Source organism: Cynocephalus volans, chromosome 11 (genome assembly GCF_027409185.1).
Source record: "Cynocephalus volans isolate mCynVol1 chromosome 11, mCynVol1.pri, whole genome shotgun sequence".
NCBI classification, from domain to species: domain Eukaryota; kingdom Metazoa; phylum Chordata; class Mammalia; order Dermoptera; family Cynocephalidae; genus Cynocephalus; species Cynocephalus volans.
The window spans coordinates 96,254,417-96,277,749 of record NC_084470.1 but is presented as its reverse complement, the minus strand read 5'-3'; the positions used below and the strand labels follow the sequence as shown (position 1 = coordinate 96,277,749).

Here is a 23,333-nt window from a genome sequence, read left to right as displayed (position 1 = left end):
AGAGTCTGATGATGGGAAGGATTGTTCTGAGGAAGATGATGGAGGGTGAGGCCAAACCCAAGAGGGAAGGCAACAGAATTTGTGCTCTGTTGCCCAGAAGCCTGAGCACACAAGATATCAGGCACCAAAACAGGACATCTACAACATGAGAGTAAGTCATTCCTTCCAAGAACAGTTCCTTAATGAAAAGCCAGACAAAAATCAACCTTTGGCTGGCAAGAATATGTGCTTCTCTTAAGAGACCCCACAGAAGTCGTGTCCACACCTTTCCCTCACCCACTCTTCATATAAAATACTTCTCTCCACTAAAGAATTCTTCCATAAATCTAACCAACAATGAAGATCTTAGTGCTCTGGGGTACCAAATGGAGTAGAACTTGGGGATTTGCCCTCTCATTGTCTGTGACATGGATCCAGCAAGCAAGGGCCAGGTCTCAAGTGCCTATGTCCCTGCAGGCACTGCTTTATCCCTGCCTTACTGCATTACTAGACCTCTGGACTCTGCCTGGCCCCTTCTTTAACCAGAGACTACTAGTCACCACCTCAGTCCCCCTCCCTGACTACCCCCCCCCCCACAAGATACTTCTAAGGCTAGGATTCCCCTAATACACTTACCGGGTCTTTAGGTTGTAGTGAACACAGCCCTGGCCTTCAGCATTGAATAGGGCCAGGAAGGAGAATCCAGGTGTATCATTAAAGAGGCATGTGATGGTTCTCCCTCTGCAGCATGTAGGGATCTGACACATGGCAATGTTTCCAGAGGGATAGCTGGCAGAAATGGTCAAGTAGAACTAACAGAAAACTCTTCAGGGTCTGCTCTCAGGTGCCCCATGGAAGAAAATCTTCATGTTCAAGTGTTAGGTATTTGGTGCATCCTTCCTTATTTTCACAAACCCTCCCTACACTTTGCATAAGTAAAAATTAAATGATTATGGACCTAACCATGCCCTGGGTGCTTTCCTGTATCTTGTTTTTATTCCTTACAACCAACCTGTGGTTCACAGATGAGTAGGGTTTACCCTGGGTCTGATGGGTTTCCTAAGACATGGTGCTTTCAGAGATAAAACCAGGAAAGTCCTAGGCAAATCAGGATGAGCTGATCATCTTACAGATGAGAAATCAAATATGCAGATAACGATCTTCCCTGTTTCTCACCACAAGCAAGTAGCAGAGCCAGGATCCAATCTCTGAGGCCAGTAATATTTCTTTTTTTTTTTTTTTTTTTTTATTTTTTTTTTTAAATTTTATTTTGTCGATATACATTGTAGCTGATTAATGCTCCCCATCACCAAAACCTCCCTCCCTTCTCCCTCCCCCCTCCCCCCCAACAATGTCCTTTCTGTTTGCTTGTTGTATCAACTTCAAATAATTGTTGTTGTTATATCTTCTTCCCCCCCCCCCCCCGGTTTGTGTGTGTGTGTGTGTATGTGTGTGTGTGTGAATTTATATATTAATTTTTAGCTCCCTCCAATAAGTGAGAACATGTGGTATTTCTCTTTCTGTGCCTGACTTGTTTCACTTAATATAATTCTCTCAAGGTCCATCCATGTTGTTGCAAATGGCAGTATTTCATTCGTTTTTATAGCTGAGTAGTATTCCATTGTGTAGATGTACCACATTTTCCGTATCCACTCATCTGATGATGGGCATTTGGGCTGGTTCCAACTCTTGGCTATTGTAAAGAGTGCTGCGATGAACATTGGGGAACAGGTATACCTTCGACTTGATGATTTCCATTCCTCTGGGTATATTCCCAGCAGTGGGATGGCTGGGTCGTATGGTAGATCTATTTGCAATTGTTTAAGGAACCTCCATACCATTTTCCATAGAGGCTGCACCATTTTGCAGTCCCACCAACAATGTATGAGAGTTCCTTTTTCTCCGCAGCCTCGCCAGCATTTATCGTTCATAGTCTTTTGGATTTTAGCCATCCTAACTGGGGTTAGATGGTATCTCAATGTGGTTTTTATTTGCATTTCCCGGATGCTGAGTGATGTTGAGCATCTTTTCATATGTCTGTTGGCCATTTGGATATCTTCCTTAGAGAAATGCCTACTTAGCTCTTTTGCCCATTTTTTAATTGGGTTGCTTGTTTTCTTCTTGTAAAGTTGTTTGAGTTCCTTATATATTCTGGATATTAATCCTTTGTCAGATGTATATTTTGCAAATATTTTCTCCCACTCTGTTGGTTGTCTTTTAACTCTTTTAATTGTTTCTTTTGCTGTGCAGAAGCTTTTTAGTTTGATATAATCCCATTTGTTTATTTTTCCTTTGGTTGCCCGTGCTTTTGGGGTCGTATTCATGAAGTCTGTGCCCAGTCCTATTTCCTGAAGTGTTTCCCCTATGTTTTCTTTAAGAAGTTTTATTGTCTCAGGGTGTATATTTAAATCCTTAATCCATTTTGAGTTGATTTTAGTATACGGTGAGAGGTATGGATCTAGTTTCATTCTCCTGCATATCGATATCCAGTTATCCCAGCACCACTTGCTGAAGAGGCAGTCCCTTCCCCAGTGAATAGGCTTGGTGCCTTTGTCAAAGATCAGATGGCAGTAAGTGTGTGGGTTGATTTCTGGATTCTCTATTCTATTCCATTGGTCAGTGTGTCTGTTTTTATGCCAGTACCATACTGTTTTGGTTATTATAGCTTTGTAGTATAGCTTAAAGTCAGGTAGTGTTATGCCTCCAGCTTTATTTTTTTTGCTGAGCATTGCTTTGGCTATTCGTGGTCTTTTATTGTTCCATATAAATGTCTGAATAGTTTTTTCCATTTCTGAGAAAAATGTCTTTGGAATTTTGATGGGGATTGCATTGAATTTGTATATCACTTTGGGTAGTATGGACATTTTCACTATGTTGATTCTTCCAATCCAAGAGCATGGGATATCTTTCCATCTTCTTGTATCCTCTCTAATTTCTCTCAGCAGTGGTTTGTAGTTCTCATTATAGAGATTTTTCACCTCCTTGGTTAACTCAATTCCTAAGTATTTTATTTTTTTGGTGGCTATTGTAAATGGGCAGGCTTTCTTGATTTCTCCTTCTGCATGTTCACTATTGGAGAAAAGAAATGCTACTGATTTTTGTGTGTTGATTTTGTATCCTGCTACTGTGCTGAAATCATTTATCAATTCCAACAGTTTTTTTGTAGAGGTTTTAGGCTGTTCGATATATAGGATCATGTCATCTGCAAACAGGGACAGTTTGACTTCATCTTTTCCAATCTGGATGCCCTTTATTTCCTTCTCTTCTCTGATTGCTCTGGCTAGTACTTCCAACACTATGTTGAATAGGAGTGGTGAGAGTGGGCATCCTTGTCTAGTGCCTGTTCTTAAAGGAAAAGCTTTCAGCTTTTCCCCATTCAGGATGATATTGGCAGTGGGTTTGGCATATATGGCTTTAATTATGTTGAGATACTTTCCCTCTATACCTAACTTATAGAGGGTCTTTGTCATGAATGAGTGCTGAACTTTATCAAATGCTTTTTCAGCATCTATAGAGATGATCATATGGTCCTTGTGTTTGAGTTTATTAATATGGTGTATCACATTTATTGATTTGCGTATGTTGAACCAACCTTGCATCCCTGGGATGAATCCCACTTGATCGTGATGAATAATTTTTCGTATGTGTTGCTGTATTCTGTTTGCTAGTATTTTAGTGAGGATTTTTGCATCTATATTCATCAAGGATATCGGCCTGTAGTTTTCTTTTTTGGTTATATCTTTACCTGGTTTTGGTATCAGGATGATGTTTGCTTCATAGAATGAGTTTGGGAGATTTGCGTCCGTTTCAATCTTTTGGAATAGTTTGTAAAGAATCGGTGTCAATTCCTCTTTGAATGTTTGGTAAAATTCTGCTGTGAATCCATCTGGTCCTGGGCTTTTCTTTGTTGGGAGCCTTCTGATAACAGCTTCAATCTCCTTTATTGTTATTGGTCTGTTCAAATTTTCTACGTCTTCACGGTTCAGTTTTGGGAGCTTGTGTGTGTCCAGAAATTTATCCATTTCCTCCAGATTTTCAAATTTGTTGGCGTATAGTTGTTTATAGTAGTCTCGAATGATTCCTTGTATTTCAGATGAATCAGTTGTAATATCGCCTTTTTCATTTCTAATTTTTGTTATTTGAGTCTTCTCTCTTCTTTTTTTTGTTAGCCAAGCTAATGGTTTGTCAATTTTATTTATCTTTTCAAAAAACCAACTTTTTGATTCGTTGATCTTTTGAATTGTTTTTTGGTTTTCAATTTCATTCAGTTCTGCTCTGATCTTAATGATTTCTTTCCGTCTGCTAACTTTAGGATTGGATTGTTCTTGTTTTTCTAGTTCTTTAAGGTGAAGTGTTAGGTTGTTCACTTGCCATCTTTCCATTCTTCTGAAGTGAGCATTTAATGCAATAAATTTTCCCCTCAATACTGCTTTTGCAGTATCCCACAGGTTTTGGTATGATGTATCATTGTTTTCATTAGTTTCAATAAACTTTTTGATTTCCTGCTTGATTTCTTCTTGGACCCATATGTCATTAAGTAGAATGCTGTTTAATTTCCATGTGTTTGTATAGTTTCCAGAGTTTTGTTTGTTATTAATTTCTAGTTTTAATCCATTGTGGTCTGAGAAGATACATGGGATAATTGCAATTTTTTTGAATTTATTGAGACTTGATTTGTGACCTAATATGTGATCTATCCTGGAGAATGATCCATGTGCTGATGAGAAGAATGAATATTCTGAGGTTGTTGGGTGGAATGTTCTGTAGATATCTGCCAATTCCAATTGGTCTAGAGTCTTGTTTAGATCTTGTGTTTCTCTACTGATTCTTTGCCTAGATGATCTGTCTAATATTGACAGTGGAGTGTTCAGGTCCCCTGCTATTATGGTATTAGTGTCTATTTCCTTCTTTAGGTCTAATAGAGTTTGTTTTATAAATCTGGCTGCTCCAACGTTGGGTGCGTACATATTTATGATTGTTATGTCTTCTTGATGGATCAGTCCTTTTATCATTAAGTAGTGTCCCTCATTGTCTCTTTTTATGGTTTTTAGTTTAAAGTCTATTTTGTCAGATATAAGAATAGCCACTCCAGCTCGTTTTTCTTTTCTGTTTGCATGGTAAATCTTTTTCCATCCTTTCACTCTTAGTCTGTGTGAATCTTTATGGGTGAGGTGGGTCTCTTGTAGGCAGCATATAGTTGGGTCCTGCTTTTTGATCCAGTCAGCCAGTCTGTGTCTTTTAATTGGGGAATTTAAGCCTTTAACATTAAGAGTTGTTATTGAAAGGTGTTGATTTATTCCTAGCATTTTATTGGTTGTTTGGTTATCTTAGGTGTCTTTTGTTCCTTGCTTTCTGATTTACTGTTTGGTTTCTTTGTTTGTTGGTTCCTTAGGTTGTAGATAGTGTTTTTGTTAGCTTGTTTTCTCTTCATGAATGCCATTTTTATTGTATTAGCGGGTTTTGATTTTTCTTGGGTTTTTATGGCAGTGGTAGTTATTTTTCAGGAACCAAACCCAGTACTCCCTTCAGGATTTCTTGTAAGGGTGGTCTTGTGGTAGTGAACTCCCGCAGTTTTTGTTTGTCTGAGAAATATACTATTTGCCCCTCATTTCGGAAGGATAGCCTTGCAGGGTAGAGTATTCTTGGCTGGCAATCTTTGTCTTTTAGTATTTTGAAAATATCATCCCATTCCTTTCTAGCTTTTAGGGTTTGTGATGAAAAGTCTGATGTTAACCTGATTGGGGCTCCCTTATAGGTGATTTGACGCTTCTCTCTTGCAGCTTTTAAGATTCTCTCTTTGTCTCTGAGTTTTGCCAATTTGACTATGTCATGTCTTGGAGAAGGCCTTTTTGGGTTGAATACGTTTGGAGATCGTTGAGCTTCCTGGATCTGAAGATCAGTGATTTTTCCTATACCTGGGAAGTTTTCTGCCACTATTTTGTTGAATATGTTTTCAATGGAATCTCCATTTTCCTCCCCTTCTGGAATACCCATGACTCGGATATTTGAGCGCTTGAGGTTGTCTGATATCTCTCTCAGATTTTCTTCCATGTCCTTGATTCTTTTCTCTTTCTTTTTGTCTGCTTGTGTTATTTCAAACAGCCCATCTTCAAGTTCAGAGGTTCTCTCTTCAACTTCGACAAGCCTGCTGGTTAAACTCTCCGTTGTGTTTTTTATTTCGCTGAATAATTTCTTCAGTTCAGCAAGTTCTGCTACATTTTTTTTCAGGAAATTGATTTCCTTGTATATTTCCTCTTTCAGATCCTGTATACTTTTCCTCATTTCATCATGATGTCTAGCTGAGTTTTCTTGTATCTCATTCAGTTTCCTTAGAATTATCACTCGAAATTCCTTGTCAGTTATTTCAAGGGCTTCTTGTTCTATAGGATCTAGAGTATGAGATTTATTAACTTTTGGTGGTGTACTTTCTTGATTTTTTGTATTTCTGGTGTCTTTTTTTTGGTGTTTATTCATTGTGGCAGGGGGTTTCACAGTCCACCGGTTTAAGACTAATGACTAACTAGGATGTTGCTGTGGTTGCCAATTTGGTATGGCTCCCGCCGTGACTGCTCAGTTGGCCTCTAGTGTCTTGTGTGTGTGGTTGCCTCGGGTCTTGGGCTTCTCCGGGGAGCCACCTTTCTGGTCAGCTTGTACTCTGCTGGGCTGGTGGATCACGTACCACAGGGTGTGTGATCTCTGTTGAGCTTTCACTTTCTGTACAGGACTTCTCCCCGTTCCGTGTGCTCTGGCCCAGGCTGTTAGATCGTGCAGTGGCGACCCCACCGGGTGTGTCTTCCTGTCGAGTCTCCGCCTCCCTGGCCGCACGTCTCCCCCCTCTGTGCACACTGTGCTGGGCTGGGGCGTGTGTTCTGCACCCCTCGTCTATCAGCTGGGCCTTCAAGACCCTGCTCAGCACCGCCTCGCCCAGGAAGTCTACCAGGTTTCTGCTAGGCACAGACGACCGGTCTCTCTGGGTGCCTTTGTAGCACTGTGTAGATCTTTTTCGGGTCTTGTTCACCTTTGTATCCCCCCGGTATAAACCGAGTCTAGTGCCCGCCTGCAGCCTGCTCTCCGGCAGGTTCAAGCGGACCTGGGAACTCTCCTACCACACTATTCCCAACCAGAAATTCGTTAGGCTTTTTTCCAACCTGGTGGTCGCAGAGATGGTATCTGCCTCCCAGTAACAGGAAGTTTACCGGGGCGGAGTCCAGGGTGTGGTGGAGTGACAGTCGGCCCGCCCGTACTTCCTAGCCCTCCCAAAACTGGTCGGGACACCCCACACCCACAGCCCTGCCAGAGAACCGCGGAGGGAGTGGGAGAGGAGGTCGGCCCGCAGGGTCCGGAAAGCCCCGCGCCAGGCCAAGCAAATGGGCTCAGTGATGGCCGAGCAGGGCGGAGCTGCCCGCACCTGGGAAAATGGAGGCAGCACCGGGGCAATGAGTGGCCTGGTGGTGCAGGCGGAAGCCGCGTGGGCATCCACCCCCCCGAACAGAGCTGTGCCAGGGATCACTCACAGTGCTGTGCCAGGTCGGGCGCTCGCTCTGTCTCTGGTTTGTTGCCTTCCGTGTTCTTGGCGCTGCCGCCTCGGGCTGTTCAGTCTCGGCGCCGCTCGGGCGCTCCCAGGAATCTTCTTTAATGCCGGCCTGAAACCTCGAATCCTGAATAGGGCAGCTGGCCGCCTTCTTCAGCGCGGCCCCGGTCTCCGGGATCCTGGCTGCATCCACAGCAGCCCTGGCGCCGTGTTCCCTGTTTCAAGACTCACTTTTGCAGCTAAGAATCAGTTCTTTTCCTGCTCCACACTTCAAAGCTGTTGCCTGTAAATGAGGCAGCCTCTCCTGCCGGGGGCAAAGTGGCGTTGAGCCCCCACGACCGGCCAGCAGCAGCAGTCCTCCCTTAAGAGATGGTCAGGGGAAGGTCCACAAGTTTCCCGGCTGCCTGAGGCCCAGTGGCCACCTTTTCCACCTCAGCTACTCCGCGCCAGCCGCCGCAGCCGCCGCCATCTTGAAACCAGTGTTGGCCAGTAATATTTCTAATGCTGTCAGGCTGCCTCTCCTTCTAACCAATCTAGGAGGGCAAGTAATTTCTCTCTGTTCATTTTCTAGTAAAGAGGGTCCATGTAGCATTGGTCCTGACTAAGAGGAACGAGGTGTTAGTAGCCAATGTCCTATGTGCAGGAATATCCCAGTTGTTGGCACTGGGGTCTGCCCTCTTAAACATTTCCCACCAGCTGAAAAAATGAAATGAAAAGATAGAAACTATAAAAAAATAACCTAGAAGAAATTCTGGAGCTTAACTTACAATAACTGAAATGAAAAATCCACTAGACAAGTCCAGCAGTAGATTAGAGCAGTAGAAAAAAGAATCAGTGTACTTGAAGACAGATCAATTGAAATTATCTAGTCTGTGGAGCAGAAAGAAAAATGAATAGAGCCTTGGTGGCCTGTGGGAGACCATCAAGCATACCAACATATGCATAATGGGAGTCCCAGAAGGAGAGGAGAGAGAGGAGGAGGAAGAAAGAATATTTGAAAAAATAATGGCTGAAAGCTCCCCAAATTTGACAAAAGACATGAATCTATGCATTCAAGAAGATCAACAAACTCTAAGATAAATTCAAAGACATTCACACTGAGACACATTATAATCAAACTGTCAAAAGACAGGGAGAATCTTGAAAGTAGCTAAACAGAAGAGACCCAGCATGTACAAGGGATCTTTAATAAGATCAACAGCTGATTTTTCATCAGAAAACATGGAGGCCATAAGGCAGTGAGATAAAATATTTAAAGAGCTTAAAGAAAAACAACAACAACTACAACAACAAAACTGTCAACCAAGAATTCTATTTCAAGCAAAATTATTCTTCAAAAATGAAGGAGAAATTAAGGCATTCTGAGATAAACAAAAGCTGAGGGAGTTCATCACTAGTAGACCTACCCTACAAGAAATGCTAAAGGGAATTTTTCAGGCTGAAACAAGAGGACACCAGACAGTAATCCAAAGCCATACAATTTTTTTTAAAATGCTGGTAAAGGTAACTATATAAGTAAATGTAAAATCCAGCATTATTGTATTTTCAGTTTATAATTTCTTTTTTTTCTTACATGACTTGAAAAATAAATGAATAAAACAATAATTATAAATCTACGTTAATGGGCATACAATGCACATATAAAGATGTAGTTTTTGTTAACAACATACAGGGGGAGGGATGGAGCTGTATAGGAGCAGAGCTTTGTGTACTATTGAGGCTAAGTTGTTACTAATTCTACTAGTTTGTCAATTGTAATATGCTGGTATATTAGTTTCTTAGGGCTACCATAATAAAGTACCACAAACTGGGTGGCTTAAAGCAACAGAAATTTATTCTCTCACAGTTCTGGAGACCAAAAGTCTAAAAATCAAGTATCAACAGGGCCATGCTCTTGGAAGCTCTGGGGAAGAATCCTCTCTTGAACCTTCTAGTTTCTAAAGTGTGGGGAGGGTTTTTGAAAATGGGGAATGATGCACCCAATACTTAACACTTGAACATGTAGATTTTCTTCCGTGGGGCACCTGAGAGCAGAACCTGAAGAGTTTTCTGTTAGTTCTGTTGTTTTCCAGGAATCTATGTCATTCCTTGGCTTATTGGTGCATCATTTCAGTCTCTTCTTCACTCATCACACGAATGTCTTCTCTCTCTCTGTGTGTGTGTCTTTTTTCTCTCCTTATAAGGACACCAGTCATTGCATTAGGGCCCATCCAAATCCAATATGACAGCATCTTCACTTAATAATGACATTTGCTTTGATCATTATACATGTATACATGTATCAAAACATCACACTGTACCCCATAAATATGTACAATTATTATATGTCAATTAAAACAAAAAGAAGAAGGAGAAGTAGAACATCACACCCAAACAGTTCAACCCTGTGGCCAGACATAAAAACTTATAAGCATCTGTCCTTCCTAGGAGATTGGTCTCCATGCTTTCCCCTCTGCTTCCTTTACTTTAAACAGACCATTCAGGCATTTGCCCATGAACTTAAAGTGCTCCTATACATATACTGCTAGTTGCCATTCTCTCTCTCTCTCTCCCTCCCTCCCTCTCCCTGTCTTCATTCCTGCCTTGCATGACCCAGGGACTACCCTCATGACTCATTGTGTGCAACCTTCTCAGGATCTGTAAGTAATAAATCTTTGAACTTAAAAATAATGATAATAATATAGCTAAGAAGTTTCTAAAATAATAACAATAATGACAACAACATCTGCAAAGATCCTATTTCCAAATATGTTACATTCTGAGGTTACACGTGGACATGAGTTTTTGGGAGACACTATTCAAATCATTACATTGAGGTAACCACTAAGCAAATAACTAAAATATGGAGAAAGGAAATGAGAAGTGAATCAAAATGGCATGCTACAAAAAATCAAACACAAAAGGTGTTAGTAATGGAGGAACTGAGGTACAAAAAAGATATAAGATTTATAAAAAACAAATAGCAAAATGGCAGAATTAAGTACTTCCATATCAACAATTACTTTAAATATAAATGAATTAAACTCTCCAATCAGAGGGCAGAGATTGGCAGAATAGATTTAAAATAAAACAAAACATGATTCAAATATATCCTGTCTATAAGCAACTTGCTTTACATCCAAAGATACAACTTGACCAAAAGTGAAAGATGAAAAAGATACTCTATGCAAACAGTAACCAAATTTTAAGTCAAACATTTTTACAAGTGACAAAAGAAGGACATTATATATTGATAAGAGATCAATACCTCAAGAACATAAAACAATTATAGATATATATACATCTAACAACAGAGCCCCAACATATAAAAAGCAAAAATGGGCATAATTAAAGGAAAAAAGTTCTAAAATAATAGTTGGAGATTTCACCAACTCATTTTCAATAATAAATAGAACAATTAGACAGAATATCAATAAAGAAACAGAGAACTTGAACAATACTATAAATCAACTACACCTAGCAGGCATATGCAGACCATTCTACTGGTAACTCCAGAATACACATTCTTCTAAAGTTCACATGAATCATTCTCCAGTATAGACAATATGTTAGGCCACAAAACAAGTCTCAGTAAAATCTAAAAGACTTAAATCATAGAAAGTATCTTCTTTGACCACAATGGAATGAAACTATAAATCACTGTCAGAAGAAAATTTGGAAAATTCATAAATATGTGTAAATTAAACAACACACTTTTAAAAAACCAATGGATAAAGAAGAAATTACAAGGGAAATTAGAAAATACTTTGAGATGAATGAAAACAAAAACACAACATATCAAAACTTATAGGAGAAAATGAAAGCAGTGCTCAGAGAGAAATTTATAGTTGTTAATATACATACACATTAAAAGAGAAGAAAGATCTCAAATCAATAACCCAATGCTCCACCTTAACGAACTAGGAAAAGAAGAGCAAACTAAAGCAAAGCTAGCAGAAGGAAATAGTGAAGATTACAGTGGAGAAAAACAAAATGGAGAATATGAAAATAGAACCAAGGAAACCAAAAGTTGGTTCTTTGACAAGATCAATAAAACCCACAAACTTTTAGCTAGACTGATCAAGAAAAAAAAAAAGAGACTCAAATTCCTAAAATCTGAAATGAAAGTGGGACAGTACTATTGACCTCACAGAAATAAAAAAGATCCTAAGAGAATAATATGAACAATTGTATACCAAAAAGGTAGATAACCAAAATGAGATGGATGAATTCTTAGAAACACACTATTAAAAGTGACTCAAAAAGAAATAGAAAATCTGAATAGACCTGTAGCAAGTAAAGGGATTAAATCATTAGTGAAAAATCTCCCAACAAAGAAAAGCCCAAGATCAGACAGCTTTGCTGGTGAATCCTACCCAACGTTTAAAGAAGAATTAGCACCAATCTTCCTCAAGCTCTTCCAAAATAAAAAAATAAAAATAAAAATAGAGGGGTAGACCTGAACACTTACTAACTCACTCTGTGAGGCCAGTATTATCCTGATAGCAACACCAGACAAAGACATAAGAAGAGAACTTCAGACCAATATCCCTTATGAATGTACATGCAAAAATTCTCAACAAAATACCAGCAAACCAAGTTCAGCAACATATTAAAAGGATTATACACCATGACCAAATGGAGTTTATCCCAGGAATACAAGGGTAGTTCAAAATACAAAAATAAATGTGATGCACCACAGTAATAGAATGAAAGGAGAAAAAACCCATAGTCATTTTAATTGATGAAGAAAAACATTTGACAAAATCCAACACCTTTCCATGATAAAAACACTCAACAAACTTGGAATAAAAGAAAACTCCCTCAACATAATAAAAGCCATACATGAAAAATGCATAGCTAATATCACACTCAAGGGTGAAAGAATGAAAACTTTTCCTCTAACATCAAGAAGTAGACAAACTTTCATGACTTCTATTCAACACTGTAATGGAAATTCTGGCCACAGCACTTAGGTGACAAAAAGAAACGAAAAGCTTCAAAATTGGAAAAGAAGAAATAAAATTATCTCTGATTGCAGGTGACATGATCTTATACATAGAAAATCTTAAAAAATCCACACACCTAAAAAGCTAGAGCTAAAAAAAGACAACAAATTGCAGTATACAAGATCAACGAAAATCGGTTGTGCCCCATAAACATGTAATGCCTTTTCATTTATTTAGGTGTTCTTTAATTTAATTCAACAACATTTTGTAGTTTTCAATGTATAGGTCTTGTACCTCCTTGGTTATTTAATCCAAAGTATTTTATTCCTTTTTTTGCTATTGTAAATGACATCATTTCCTTTTATTTGTTCCTTTTTTGTTGTTCATACAGCATTGCAGATTGTTTGTTGGTAGTGTTCATTTATTGGAAGACTTAATATCATTAATGGCAATACTCCGTAAAGTGATCTACAGAACCAATGCAATCCCCATCAAAATCCCATCAGCCTTTTTTGCAGAAACAAAAAGCCTAACCCTAAAATTCATATGAAATTACAAAAAAAAATAAAAATAAATAACCAAATAATCTTGAAGAAAATAACAAAGTGGGAGAAATCACACTTCCTGATTTCAAAACACACTACAAAGCTACAATAATCAAAACAGTGTGCTACTGGTATTAGGATAGACATACACATCAATGGATTAGAAATGAGAGTCCAGAAATAAACCCATACGTCTACAGTCAATTGATTTTTGACATGGGTACTAAGACCAGTCAATGAGGAAAGAATAGTCTCTTCAACAAATGGTGCTGGAACAATTGGATATACGCATGCAAAAGAATGAAATTGGACCCTTATCTCACACAACATGCAAAAATCAATTCAAAATGCATCAAAGACCTAAATATAAGAGCTATAACTATAATTTAATTTAATCAAAATTAAAAACTTTTATACATAAAAGGATGCTATCAAGAGAGTAAAAAGACAACTCATGGTATGGGAACAAATATTTGCAAATCATTTACCTGACAAAGGTATAGGATATACAATATATAAAGAACCCTTACAACTCATTTAAAAAAATCAAAATCTGAGCAAAGTCCTTGGATACATATTTCTTCAAAGAAATATAAGAAAAGTACATGAAAAGATGCTCAAGATCTAAGATCATTAGTCATTAGGTAAATACAAGTCAAATACAAGTCAAAACCACAGTGAGATACACTCACACCCACTAGAATGAACGAATAAAATGAATGAAATGAATCCTGAGATGGTTCTGTGGTCTGAAATTCACAAGAGCAAACCAATTAATGGCTTGGAGCTTTTTGATACCCCAAGGGCAGATATATCATCTTTACCTGATAGCTTTGTCCTGTAACCTCTGTGAAAACAGAAGCAACTGCTGAACCCAGTGTTCTAGGGAAGTCATGAGGTGAAGAATGTTTTCTAACCATTCTCTGTACTCAAGAGGGATTAAACAGCTGCATGTGTGTCTTGGCTATTTGAACACAGTAACACTGAGTTTCTCCTTTAAGATCACTGGGCCCAACTTCCTCATCTTAAAATCAAAGAAAATGAGGTATGGAGATCAAGTGACTTGTGCAGGTCATCAAGAAGAACTGAGCCTAGAACCCTGGCCTCTTATGACTCCCAAACAGAAAATGTATTAATTGCCTGGATGTGCTCATTGTTGGGCTATCAGTCAGGCGTGCCAGTGCAATGAACCGAAGGTTGGGCTGTGCATCAGAATTCTGGGACAGGTTTGAGAACACAGATTCCAGCAGTCTGGGACGCTGTGCCCTGATCATACCCTAGCACACCCCCTGATCCCTAATAGAATTCATTGACACAGCTTCATGAGGCTTTCAGGGAAATACTGCTATTAAATTCAGTGAAAAGCGGGGAGGGTGGCCCCACAACCCATAGCAAGCAGCAGCTCCTCTTGAAGGAGTGTGCCGTGTTCAATATCAGGTGATGCACCAGAAGCAGAGCTGAGCAGAGCGTGATGAATGGATTCATTTATGGTCAGAGAAACAATAAGGCTTCTTTGACAGGGCACTTAAATTCTGAAGTCCCAGTTGAGTGAATAGGAGGCCAAAGGGAGTGAGAGCGCTCTTGCTGCAAGCATGGTTGGGCAGCTTGGCCCCTGTAAAGCAGCTGAGATGGCTCAGAGACCCACCCTCTCCTCCAAAGGCAGGGGATCCTAAGTGCCCAGTGATTTTATTATTAAAATGAGGTCCCCTTCCATTGACTCCTACCTCGCTCTCTGCTGGAGAAAACAATCCTTAAAGGCATAAAAACGGTGCCCAAGAGAATCTCTTAGAATCCCTGAACCCTGGCCTGGCTTTGCCACCAAATTCTTTTTGTGACATTGAGTAGGTCACACCACTCCCAAATAAAGGGACAGAAATGGACAACTTTTTGTCTCCCATCCTTGATACTTTGTATAACTCAGACTGTAACCAGGAATAAGTCCTTCATCTTCTCCAGCCTCAGAGCCCTTGGTGACATGCGGATTGGGCATCTGGGGTCTGGTCCAGCTCTAGAGCATGCTGGGGAGTGGGCAACAGGACTCTGAAAGGGACAGAGGGCCCAAGGTGACTTCCCACACATACGTTCTCCAAAGGGAGCCCTCTCTTCTACCTTCATCACCCAAATTCATACTCCTCTCCCTCATTTTAGAAGAAAGCAATCAAATTGAAGTTGCTCCCTCTGAGGTATGACTGGTCCACTCAAGACATTCTATTAATCACCGCACATAACGGATACTCAATACACGCCTGTGGATGAAGAAAGCAGTCTGACTCAGTTCACTCTAAGGGGTGCGCGGACTTCAGGGCTCATCCTCCAAAGAGATTTATCTTTTCAAAGACTTAGCTTTCCTGAGCTTAGACTTCTTAAACCCAGATCCATAGAAGGGCTTTGGAGGTCTGTACATGCATGTGCATTTGAGTGTGCATTTCTGGGAAGAGGGTCTACAGCTTTCATCACATTATCAAAGAGAAAATTCCCTTCTGCTGCTAGCACACCCCAAGGTTGGGACCTGGCTACCCCAACACTCATGAACTCAGGCAGACCTCAGTTGCAGAGAAATCGGGGCCCATGGGAGGCAGCATCTGGGGGGAGAGTTCAGACTCCAAGGACGTGGGCAGGCAAGGTAGGCAAGGGACACAGGGCTTAACCACTGAGCCCGGGACAGAAGGACCAAGACCCCGGTATTCAGGGCCTCCTACTGCCCTCTGCTCACTAGCAATGAATTGTTCTGTGTCTTTAACCTATTCTCGCCTGGGAGATCCTTGAAGGCAGGATGATGGCTACATTCCCAGCCTGCATTGACAAGCTTCTCATAGGCAGCCAGGCTTTGGCGTGTTCATGTTGATCTGAACTAAACTGAACTTGAGGCTCAAAACTTGGTACTTCATCCTCTGACCCTCCTGAGTCTCGCCTGGACAAACCCTCCATACTCTGGAGGACCCATCGCCAGGCTTCCTCGATCAACTGAAAGCCCAAGTGAATACTTAGGCTGCTTCGAGCCCCAGAGCTCTTTGGGGCGAGTGGCTGGGGAGAAAGGCAGTGCCGAACAAAAGGATACTAAACAAAGGAGGACCCATCACCGAAGGTGCGGTGCAACTTGACGTTCCTCTGGGGCACCTTCCGCTCTTGAGAGTGCTGGCCAAAGTGAAGATGGTGGACAGGAGGCTGGTGAGGGGTGGGAGTGGGACTCTGAGCCCTCGCAGTGTGAGGGTGGGGGGAACTCGGGGCATGAGAATCCCCCTTGGGGGCCAACATTGGATGAGAGGGCATCTTTGCCTTGTAGTTGCGAAAGATCATAGGGTAGGAGATATTCTTCCCTTTCCACGAGGCCCTTTCAGCTTCTCTGCAGGAAAGGAGACCAACATATTTTCTAGACACATGGCTCTCACTTACTAGGGGGCCTCTCTACAGCCCCTCCCCAGCACCCAAGACTCCATCCCATTCTCTTGTCCCCAGAGCACGCATTCCCACCCCATCTTCCTTCATCCTTAAAGGTAGTATTTTTAGGAAGAACTGGAAGACCACAGTGTCCCTTTAAGAGCAACCCTTGCTGATTTCTACCTAGGTTTGAGGACCTATGGGTGGGACTGTGTGCGGTGGTGGGAGAGGCTGGGAGGGCCCACAGGAGGTGGAGAGATTGCTTGCCCCCCAGTTGTGAGGATTCAGGAGAAGAGAGTTTCCGTCCAGAGGGTCACAGTAAGGAGGTAAACTGGGTGGCTGCCCTCTACCCTCATTTTCTCATCCAGTGACCCCCGGGAGACATATATGGCTTAGGTGTTAGCTATGAATAGGTTTTTAAATTCTTTATGGCCCATGGTCTGAGCTGCAGAGAAATGCTGAATAACTTATTGAGAAAAGTCGAATAATTTGTTGAGAAATGATGAATAATTTCGTGAGGCCTTGTGGGACCTGAAATCATAAGTACCATTGATCACCAATGTTGACTTTTGTTTGTCTTGAGAGGCAATTTTTTTTTTTTTTTTTTTTTGGTAGGAGAATGCCTGACAAGTTGAGAAATAAACACTCAAGGAAAAAAAAAGATAGACAGACTTAGGGCACAAAGGCTGCAAGCCTCAGGAGCTAGCAAAGGGGTATCACTGGTGAGGCAGCACACGCAGAGGCACCCACTCACCCACTCGGGCTGCCTCAGTTTCCCCTATGGCTGTTGTGTGGGGTACCGGTAGTTCCCCTCCCACCAACCACAGAGGTGCTCACATGTGCCGACACATCTCCTGCAGCTTCTCCCGGGCCTCAGGGCAGGGGTCCCTGAACTGGATGTTGTCAGCAGAGGTTCCCACTCCTCGCTGTGGGAACGGCATGCTGACATCGTCTACAGTTTTTGGTTTGCCTGTATTTGGAGATGAAGAGCTTAAAGAGGGGTTTTAGAAAATGGTTTCTCAAGACATTGTGTTCACATGGGGACAAGGTGACCAGGAAGAGCCTGAGAATAGCCTCCCTGAGTGTCAGAATAACGGAGGATCATTTATACTGGGGACAGGAGTCATTGGGTGGTCATTTATGAAAGAGAGGCATCACTCTGCGAGTCAATCGTTAAGCGTATGTCAGGGACCAACTTGGGCAAAATGAGGACCAGCTGTGTCCCCCCAGATGCAGCCGTTTCCAGGTAGAAGTGAGTGGCTTTTGATACTCCCCCAATTAAAGACACAAAAATCTCTACTCATCTCCATCCGCGTTAACACTTCTCTGATATTGGCTAATCTCAGGCCTTCTGCAGGGAGCAGCGTGCACCAGCGAAGACCTGGGCAGCAACGATCCAGACCAATTGTTCATATTTTCGTGGTTATCCTCTGTGGTGAGTGTCAGGTGGTGTGAGGGTACAACGACATGAAATCGTGGAGGTGACCCTCCATGGCTGAGGCTCCAGAGGCATCCATTCATTGCACCAGGTCCCGCCCGCTCCAAGCCTCTGCACCCATCCAGCTGAAGCCACCATATATAGGCAGGCTCAACTTCATCTTGGTCTCAAGGATGGAAACTGGCTTTGGGCCAGGGGCATTTATCAGGCTCCAAATGACCCCCAGAGTGCCTCAGAATGGAGCCTTCCTGGCTGTCCACAAAGCCTTGTGGTTTTTGGCCAGTGCTTGGGCACCATCTCTGGTATCTGCCACCCCAGTGGGCCCTGGTGCCTTTCCCCCTGCCTGCTACCAGGAACCAGGAACTAAGCCCTGAGCTCAAGCCCAGCACCTGAGGTCCTACCTGCTGGCTGGCCACTGGAGTATCTGCATGCTCGAGCACCCATTCTGGCCTGCCTCAGGCTGCCTTGAGCCCCTCGAGGGCAACAGCTTCTTACTGACTCAAAACCACTATTAATAGACATCTCTCAGCTCCCTTCCTATAATGGATCACCTTCCAGAAATAGCTACTATCCCCTCAAGGAGCAGGTCAACTCCTGGAGGAGTCTGCTCCAAGTCCACCTGGCCCCAGAACTGCTGGCTGGTGAGGTGTAATAGCACATGGGCATGGAACAGACAGCAAAGCCCCCAGACCCCAAATGACTTAAAACCAGAGTGGCTCTATAGTCTATAGTCCAAACTCAGAATCTTTTTAGAGTCAAAGTAAGCATCATTCATAGTTATGCCAGGACAATAGGCATAAATTGGAATATTCCTGGGCAAGCTAGGACACATGGTTACTTTACCTAATGCTGTTAGGCAAAGTTAATCAGCCATGTGTATGTGAGGCTAATTCCTAAACAAAATTAAGAACCTATAATAAATGTAGCATCTGAACACGTGTGATGACACAACACAGGGGACATTGCGAAAAGTCACATCTTGGGTGGGTGGCATGGGAAGGCAGCCACACAGACAAAGGGACTGACAGACGTATTTAACCACTGCTCTCGAACGGCCTTACTCAAGGCATCTCCCTGGAGGTCATTAGGAGGAACAAGTCATTAAGTCACTAGAAGTTTTGAAGACACTTTCTTTTCCTTCAAAATAACTGTGTAGATTGAGGGCCAGTCCAGGAGGGGTGGGATAAAGCCAGGAGCACATAAAGAGGGGAGCCAGGAATGAGGCTGTACATTAATAGAACCAGTGAGATCAAGGACCACATCTGAGGCAAAGGAATCGGGGAACGAGCAAGATGCCAGGTCTAGTCGGTGCCACCAGCTGAGGCCATCAGCTCCTTTCAGCAAGGCCTTTTCTCTTAAGAGTCCTTGTCTGCATTTGGTACAGGACGGACAATTAGCAAGTGTTCAATGAACATGTGTTAACTCACTGAAAGGATACAGTATTGGCTTGACGTGGTGAGTGATGACATAGAAGGAATAACGATGGCAACGCTATAAACAGTGCTGAGGTCTGGGAACACCTCTGACCACCCACCATAACCATCCCCCTTTTACCAATAAGGAGATTAGGGCCTGAGGAAGGCAAGTCACACGGCCAGCTGGGGTGGGGTTGGGAATAAAATCCAAGCTTCTCAGCTTCCAGCTTACCTCCAGTGTCTGTGGGAATCAATTGGACAGTCTGAGCATTCCCATCTTCCATTGACCCTCCCCTACCTACCCTGTTCCACCTGTCCTGCTGTCACAGCCAGGTAGGGTGGGCCTGGAAGCTCTGCGGGGCCTGGCCCTGCTCTCTACAGCCCCAGATCACCTCTCCCCTGGTTTCTTGTCTCATGGCTGTGGTCACACTGCATGCTGTCATCTACCACCTGTTCTTTCCCCTAAGCCTGCCCTTCTGTGTGTGTGTCTTCCTCAACAGGAGTGTCTTCTGTCTTTGTCTCCTGCCCACACCAACCAGCCCGACTTGGGACACACATTGGGGTCTATCAGATTTGCTATCCAAATACCTCCAGTCAGATACTAGTTCCTGCACTTGCTGTGTGCCTGGGCAGAGCTGTCTCTGAGCAGAGGGGGTGAGTGTAGGATACTCCGGGGGTGGAAGATGTGGGTTTGGTGGGGTGTCGTCCCAGGTGAGAGGAAGCCCATCACTGGGAATGAGGGCATCTACGCACTCAAATGACAAGACTGTGCTCTGGAGCGACTGGGCTGAGCTGCAGCAGCTTTTGGATGAGTGTGTCTGTGTCAATAGCTCCCAGGTCTCCAGCCAGGGCAACTGTGTATCCCTCCTGTCAGAAAACCAATCAAACCATCCCACCAACCTACCCAGGCTAGTAGAAAATCTATCCCCACTCCCACCCCGCCCCAGAGATGGGTCACAAGCTCTTGCTGGGAACCACTTTTACCTATTTTCTTCTTGGATTCCTTTCCAGTTGAGAGGCAAAAGCTCAGGCAGGCTGTAGAAGACTGGTAGATCAGCTGGTAAGGCGAGTTTACTCCCACGGCAGAGATACTCACGGGGGATTCTGTAGCAGAAGACAGAGAGGTCACAATATGTGCTTTGAACAAAAAATTGGTTCAAGTTTTTAATTTTATTTTTTTTAATCAAAAATGTAATATGGACTTCTTGTTCTAGCAGTATGGTGGACCAGATACTCTAAAGTGCCCTCATTACAAAACAACCAGACCCTGGAAGAAAGAGACATTTCAGTGCACGTGCAAGCTCAGCGTAATTAAGGGAAGTCTTTAAGTTTCCCTTCTATAGTGCTCCCCCCCACCCCAAGAGTGAAGTGGCACCATGGCAAGGAGCAGTGAGCAAGCACAAAAGGTGACATTGCTCTAAGGGAAAAGACAGACATAAGTGCTGCACTGGGTCAAGAAAAGAAACCTCAGGCCAGCTAGGAAGTTAAGAGTCATTTACATCCCCATATCCGACCCACAGAAATTGGATGCTTCTTCAACAATGCGTCAGTCTCTTGCAGAATCACCCCATCTTGTGCAGAAGCATTTGACATGTGACCACTTAAAAATTAAAATTTAGCACCCTCATCACTAGTGGAAAATCTTGATCACTCTTACATGAACCTCACCAAATCATTTGCTCATGCTTCCCCCAAATATGGTCATTTCACTGGTTAGGTGTGAAACCATTGTTAGGAAATGTTAAGCAATTCAGTCATCACAGTTCATTCAAATTCATAAAGAAAATGGCAAACCTGACCTCATGAGTAGACAAAGACTATAAACAGAGACTCCACACTGGATGATAAAACATGAAATCACCTTTGCTTGTGATCCAAAAGTTGAAATTAGAACAATTTTCAGCACCTTCTAACTTAGGAGAAATAAAAGGAACTAATATGAATCAATGCTGGTAAAGATAGAATAACAGCTGTCAACTCTGCCAGTGTAGAAAAAAATCCATGTAGAAAGGGTTATTTAGCAAGAAGAGCTAAGCACATATTGTGACCTTGTGACCCAATAATCCCTCCCCTGGGAAATTAACCCTAATAACCTATACAATGGAAGTAAGAAGCAATGTGCATAAAGTAACATATTATAATGCACATGATACTAATAACAAAAAAGCCAAAAAACCTAGGCATTTAGGTAAATATGGAACATGAACATTAGAAGGAGTCTACACCCACTCAAAATGACAATTACTAGAATAATATAGCTGCATTGGAAAATATTATAGTCTGTTAAGTAAAAGAAGCTGAGAAACATAAGAACTGCAGTACTGTGAAAATGTATATATGTGCACGAGGACAAGAACCATAAAGGAAATCAAAAAAGGAAAATATAGCTTTTATGTAAAGATGGCAAGATTTTTTTTTTTTGATGTTCTATTTAATAATATTGCTGTCAACTAAAAATAAAAATGCAGTCCATTTTTTTGCATGACAAGCATGGACTAGTAGGTATCAGGACAGAAGAAATGGCAGGAAGTGGTCTTATTACTAGGGAAACATCACCTTAGCAAAGGGCATATTCTGATTACAGACTTAAGAGAAGGCTACTCCAGATGCAGTTTCAGCTTTGGTCTACCTCACGCAAGAAGACAGTCCAGAAAACAAAATTCATACTAAATATAAATCATCATAGTTTGAATCTTTTTAATGCCCCGGGAGAGCTATCTATTTAAAGTCCTTCTAGGATGAACGCTTTTCCAAAAGAAAGGGAACACTCCTTCCTCTCTGTTTTGCTATTTAGATTTTCTTTCAAACTCCAGGCTTGTTTGAGTGTCTACACCAGAAGTGCCAACAAGTGAGAGATTTCCTGGGGAGTGTGATGGAGAGGGGGCTTTCTTGGCATTGCACTGATGCACAGGTCCCAGAAATCAGCCAAAAGGCTCTCCAGAGTTCAGCTTAACTCTCTTCCCATTCTCCTCCTGCTATAATTTGAATGTCCCCTCCAAAACTCAAGTTGAAATTTAATTGCCATTGTACACTGTGTTAAGAGGCAGGGCCTGTAAGAGGTGATTAGGTCATGAAGGCTCCACACTCATGAATGGATTGGTGCTGTCACTGCGGGAGTGGGTTCTTGATAAAAGGATGACACTCAGCCCCATTCTCTCCACCTTCCACCGTAGGATGACACAGCACAAAAACCCTCTCAGATGCTGGTGCCATGCTCTTGGGCTTTATAGCCTCCAGAACCATGAGCCAAATAAACGTCCATTCCTTATAATTACCCAGCGAGTGGTACTCTGTTAAAGCAGCAGGAAACAACTAAGACATCTCCACTAGATGAACGACAACCTACAAGGGATGAGGAAAACCACTGAACCTCAAAGATGAAAGCCTCTCATCCTGAAAGAATGCTTAAACACCTTATTATGGATTGAATTGTGTCTCCCCAAAACTTGACTCCTACTGTGACAGTCTTAAGAGGGTGCAAAATCCTATTATGGTAATTGAAAGGTGGGGCCTTGAAGAGGTGATCAGATTGTGAGGACCATGCCCTAGTAAATGGGTTAATAAGTTGATGGCTTAATATTGGTCATGGGCATGGTTCTGAAGGCTTTAATAGGAAAGTGTGTGAGTAGGTTAGTCTCTCTCTGCTCTGCCATTCTCGCCATGTGAGACCCTGCATTGTTCAAACCACCACCAAAGAAGGCCCTCACTATCAGTGTTCCCTGCTGGGTTTTGGACTTCTCAGCCTCTCAAACAGTAAGCAATAAAAACTCTATTTCTTTATAAATTACCCAGTTCCAGTTACTTTGTTGAAAGCAACAGAAATGGTCTAATACACACCTTATGAGGTGGAGTGCTAATGGTGAGGACTATTTTCCTTTTAAGGTGGTGAAACTAATATTTGGGTAGGATAGTACTTCACGCAGATCTGAGGGTGGGAGGGTTGGCCTGGGGCTTCTGTGACACCTCCCATTGGTCAGATTTTCATTTGCGTGCAGTGGCTGTGCCCCCAAATGAGACGGACCTCTAAGCTCTGAAACAGAACACAAGGTGCAGAACTCTGTGCGTGCTGATCGCCATCTGCACAAATCATTACAGCAGACCCGTGGAGTGGGGAGCCCA

At 42.3% G+C, this 23,333-nt stretch overlaps 1 protein-coding gene across 1 annotated transcript in view; it reads right to left on the bottom strand.

Annotated features, from left to right (window-relative positions):
* C11H3orf20 (chromosome 11 C3orf20 homolog) overlaps positions 1 to 23,333 on the bottom strand; it is an 84,077-nt gene that overhangs the window by 48,355 nt on the left and 12,389 nt on the right. Inside the window, exons 3-6 of the mRNA XM_063115453.1 lie at positions 20,199 to 20,318; positions 17,199 to 17,331; positions 16,042 to 16,326; positions 616 to 768 (exon numbers count right to left, since the gene is read on the bottom strand). Coding sequence (XP_062971523.1) covers positions 616 to 768; positions 16,042 to 16,326; positions 17,199 to 17,331; positions 20,199 to 20,318 — 691 coding nt within the window. The remainder of the gene's footprint in view (positions 1 to 615; positions 769 to 16,041; positions 16,327 to 17,198; positions 17,332 to 20,198; positions 20,319 to 23,333) is intronic.